The 4,690-nt window shown below is 49.3% G+C and overlaps 1 protein-coding gene across 1 annotated transcript in view; it reads right to left on the bottom strand.

Annotated features, from left to right (window-relative positions):
* Positions 1-4,690, bottom strand: part of CFAP251 (cilia and flagella associated protein 251) — a 50,376-nt gene that overhangs the window by 2,868 nt on the left and 42,818 nt on the right. The window contains exons 15-16 of the mRNA XM_045296719.1: positions 1,667-1,781; positions 300-463 (exon numbers count right to left, since the gene is read on the bottom strand). Coding sequence (XP_045152654.1) covers positions 300-463; positions 1,667-1,781 — 279 coding nt within the window. The remainder of the gene's footprint in view (positions 1-299; positions 464-1,666; positions 1,782-4,690) is intronic.

Here is a 4,690-nt window from a genome sequence, read left to right as displayed (position 1 = left end):
AAAAAAGAAAACCAGAGGGTGAATAACAGTTTGGATAATAAGTGACAGGGAGCTCTAAGATGGGAAATGATAGCTGACTGTTCCTGGAGTCTCTTCACATGTGCCTCCCTTTCCTGCCCCAGCTCGTGAGACATGCCCCAGGGTTCTCTCCCAGACTCAGTCCATCCCTCTGCCATAGCCCCTTCTCTCCCACACCTTAAAGCTGGGGCCTGGCCTGTCATGGGTGAGCCACGCCTGCCTGCTGCTGTTGAGTGAAGTGGTGGCATCTACACTTGACACACGCCCGCCTCCTCACTTACCTTAGGTTAATTTCCCACTGGGCCACCGAGTGGTCTTCTCCTCCTGCCGTGAAGGCATAGCAGCCGTCGTAGGAAAGGGTCATCCCGACCACCCCACTGGGGTGGCAAATCATGGCCGACGTCTTATGTGGATTGCCATCCACTGGTAAGATCTGGAGCCCAACCTAGAGCGAAAGACAGCCAAGGGACGGAGGGTCAGGTGATGCCCCGGCCCCTCCACCCCGCCAGTATGGGAGCTTCCTCCTGTCACCTCCAGATGTGTGTGCAAGACAGGCCAGTAGGTCTGAAACCCTTCAGGTGGGTGAGCACCCTGGCCGCCTCAGCTGGGCTTCGGCACTCTGAGCCTCACCAAGCGGTCTCTCAGAGAGGAGAATGTGCTGCAGCCTGGGCCTCTCCACATGGGGGCTGCACGGAAAGGATGTGTACCGCCATGTCTGCCTGTGTGGTCAGCAGCCCGGGGTGTCAGAATAATCCTGATGTACAGTTTTATGATTTTACCACAGATTAATCAAGTGTATCACCCAGCATGACTGATTTGTCTATTTTTATGCTGGTTTATCAAGGAGCCCTGGCAGAGTGTTGGTTAAAAAGTGGGCTCCTAGCTAAAGGGTTGATGGTTTGAGCCCACCCAATGGCTCCATGGGAGAAAGCCCTGACCATCTGCTCCCACAGCGACAGTAGCTTAGGGAGCCTTGTGGGGCGGTTCTACTCCATCCCGGGGTCTCTATGAATCCAAGTCAACTCCATGGGACTGAACAACAACGAAATACATATTTTACAGGGAAATAAATCTGAGATTAAAAAGATCCTTTGGAGATCTGTGCGTCTTCTATTTGGGTTGCAGGAAGTACAGGAACTGCCCAGAAAGGTCCCCTAAGAAACATCCCTGCTGATCTCTGGCAATTTTCAGCTTGACCATTGCCCAGGATAGAAGTACCCGCACCCTCGTTTTATTGCCCTCCACTGATGTTGCAGCTTTTTTGGTTTTACAAATGGAGGCTTTGTGGCAACCCTGGGTCGAGCGAGTTTATCAGCACCATTTTTTCCAACATGCTCAAGATATGACTCGTGCTCACATCATCTCTCTGCGTCCCACTTTTATCACTCTCACAGTATTTCACACTTGTTCAGGATATTCTTGCACACTTCTTAGACCACCATCTAGGGTCTGTGTAACTTTTCTAGGCACTCGGAAAGCCCCAAATCCACGGACTCACTTTGTTGCAACACTGGCTCTCCTGAAGTGGTCTGAGACCAAACCCCCCATATCACCAAGGTCTGCCTATACTTAGACTTGAACATGAAACCAAGTGCCCTTGAGTCTTAGCCACCCTTGGGCTTGATTGCCGTTCCTAGCACATGTGTACCTTGTCTTTGTTAATAAACACCAAGTAGCGTTTCTGAAGCTCGAAAGCGGTTTTCACAGGGAGCAGTTGAACCTGTTCAATGGGGGAACCATATGTCGGTCCCAGAAGTGTCTTTCTGTAGGAAAAAGAAAGAGGAGGAAACTAGAATTCCATCATTCCAAACATCGGTGTTGTGGCGCTCCGGCGGAGACATGCTTAACACTTGAGTTCGGAACTTTCTATCATGTCGCTGAGTTAATCACAAGACCTAAGAATCACTCTTTCGACTCTGGGGTACGGCTGCTGTAAGTAAGCGGCAACCGCTCTGAACAGCAGACGCTCGCCAGGACCCTCTGATGGGGATGCGTGCTTGTAGAGGTTCTGGGTCTCAGCGAAGGGAACAATCGGCACAGCGGGACGTGCACACGAGCAGGGAGGGGAAAGAAGCGAGGACAGTACTGTCACACTGTGGGGATGGTAATCCACGTCATGAAACAAAGCGACATGTGCACTGTGGCATGCTCACTAAGTTCTCTTATTCTGGACCCTCTCTCTCTGGACCCTCTCCAAGTCTTGGGACTTGAGCCAGTGGCCTAGCTCGCGACTGGCCGGCCTCCACCCCGTGTAAGCCATTTCTTTGAGACACTGCGGTTTGTGAGACACTGCGGTGAATGACAGAATTAAAAGGTGTGAGGTGGAAGCCTGAGGTGTGGCCGCTGTCAGAAATAATGGTGTGGCACAGCATTTGGGGAAAGTTGAACATTTGGGACATCTTTAAACTCTGTCTCATAGGGACCAGTCTTGTGCTGATCCTTCTAAAGAAATCAATCATGCAGTTGGTAAACCTTTGTTGAGGGCGGTATGAGCTTCCACACAGAGCCCTGGTGATGTCGTGGTGACACACTGGGCTGCAAGCCTCAAGGTCAGCGGTGTGCAACCACCGTCTCGGAAGAAAGACAGAGCTTTAAAAGAGTTACAGTCTAGGAAACTCACGCAGATCCACTCTGTCCTAACGGGCTGCTGTGAATCAGCGTCGACTTGAAGGCAGCGAGTTTGGTTTGGTTTTAAGCTTACATGCAAGGCACAAGGAGAAGTTAGTGGGGAAAGAATGCACACATTAAAAGGGGGCAAGGAAAAAGCTGCAGGAAGTGACCTGCTTGGCAGGATCAATGAAAACTATCCATCCCCCGGGGGTGGGCTAGGGGATTAGCGCGGGTTCCAGACTGCAGGTGTGCGCTACAGGTGTGCGCACAATAGACTTCCAAACATCTGTGCATCACAGTAACCGAATCTTACCCCACAATGAGCAGCCTTCTTCAGCACAGACTCCTTTTGCCCAGACTCTATCCCACTCATTAGAAACCTGCTTTGGAATTAGAAATCCCAGAGCTGGCTTATCCCTTAGGCTAACAATACTTTGGCTTTATGACCAGAAGAATTAGATGGTGCCTGAGCCTATTCGACATTTTGATCAAGGGTTCCACAAGAGAGTAGTTGGGTACAGGCCCAATGTCCGTCTGCTACCTTAATACTTAACATATATCTATATGGACATAGATCTATTTCCCTATCGTTATATATAAATGTATTTACATATGTACATGCCTGTATAAATGTCATTTGCCTCTTAGTTCTTTCCTCTATTTCCTTTTACTTTCCTCTGTCCCACTATCATAGTTGACCTGCATTCAGGTTTCAGTAATTCCTCTTGGCTACACTGCCCTAGATTAAGCCCCACCAGGCCTCCTACACCCCCTCAACATCAATTTTAAATCACTTGTTGTTCCCTTGTCCCTGGGCTTATTAACATCCACTTCCTTTCCACCTCCCACACCCCAAACCATCGGTCAGTTGTTTTCTCCTCCAGATTGTTTATCTCACCTGTCATATCTAAGTAGACACGCAAACACAAAAACAAGACAAAACAACAACAACAAACACAGACAAAAAAAGAAAAACCTATAAATAGCTCCAGGTCTGTGTGTTGATCTTCAGGAGTGTCTTCCGGTCGAGTCTGATGAGGTGCCACGCCCTGGCCCCAAAGTCTATTTTTGATATTCCCCGGGGACTCATTGCTCTGCTCCCCTTGCTGCTCTGTTGCATAACCACTCACTCCTATCCCAAGACAATCCTGTGGTAACAGTTTGGTATCCCCAAGAGCTTCTTTGAAATATTTTCATTAGAAGAGGCTTCAAAAAGTTGGTGGGAAAACTGAGTTAAAAGACAACAACATTTTTTCCCCGTGGGCTTTCTGAACACAAACGCTCCTATACTCGCTCTAACCTAGAGAAAGATGAAAACCTGAGGGAGGCGCCAGGCTCTCCCATAGGGTCCTTCAGAGTCGGGATCGACTCCAGGGCAGTGAGTTTCCATCGTTGCAAGTTTAATACAAGATGGAATCTGACTACTCATTCTCCCATGGCCACCTCCTTGATCCACGCTATGTTTCAGAGATATTTCCCTGTTAGCACACGGAGTCACCTCAGCCTTTCTTCTATTTTTTTCTCCTTTTATAAAAAGCATCGTGTCCCCATGGTCCAACAGCCATCCTTTAATCCCCTTTAATGGACATTTGGATTGTTTCCATGAAAAAAATAGATTTTCCAACAAGACATCTTTGTACTTGGGTCTTGGCACACACGCCTGCATGCTTCTGTGGGCTGCATTCCTAGAAGCCAGGAGCCAGGGGTCACAAATGGTCCTTCCGAAGGGTCGGGCCAACCCACCCCACGCCTTTCCCCGGGTGGGAGTCACCTGGTACCCTTGCCAACACACAGGCGGATCGGTCATTTTTATCTTGGCTAATCTGACTTGGGAAAGGGTGTCTGGTGTCTGGTTTTCATTTGCATCTTGGCCCCGGCAGTGAGCAGCTGCTCCGAGCTGCTCTCCCTGGGAACTGCCTTTCCGGGGGCTTTTACATCTTTCTTGAAGTCACTTTTAAATTCTGTTGGGATCGATCGTGAAAAAGCAGTGCCTTCCCTGGGGGGGCTTTGGTTGTAAGGCTTTCTTGCGCCCATAACTTAAGGGGTGCTTTGCTTGATGGGC

The sequence above is a fragment of the Echinops telfairi genome, unplaced genomic scaffold, assembly GCF_000313985.2.
Source record: "Echinops telfairi isolate 266 unplaced genomic scaffold, ASM31398v2 ScPeMD7_7412;HRSCAF=8450, whole genome shotgun sequence".
NCBI classification, from domain to species: domain Eukaryota; kingdom Metazoa; phylum Chordata; class Mammalia; order Afrosoricida; family Tenrecidae; genus Echinops; species Echinops telfairi.
This window is presented reverse-complemented; position numbering and strand designations above follow the sequence as displayed.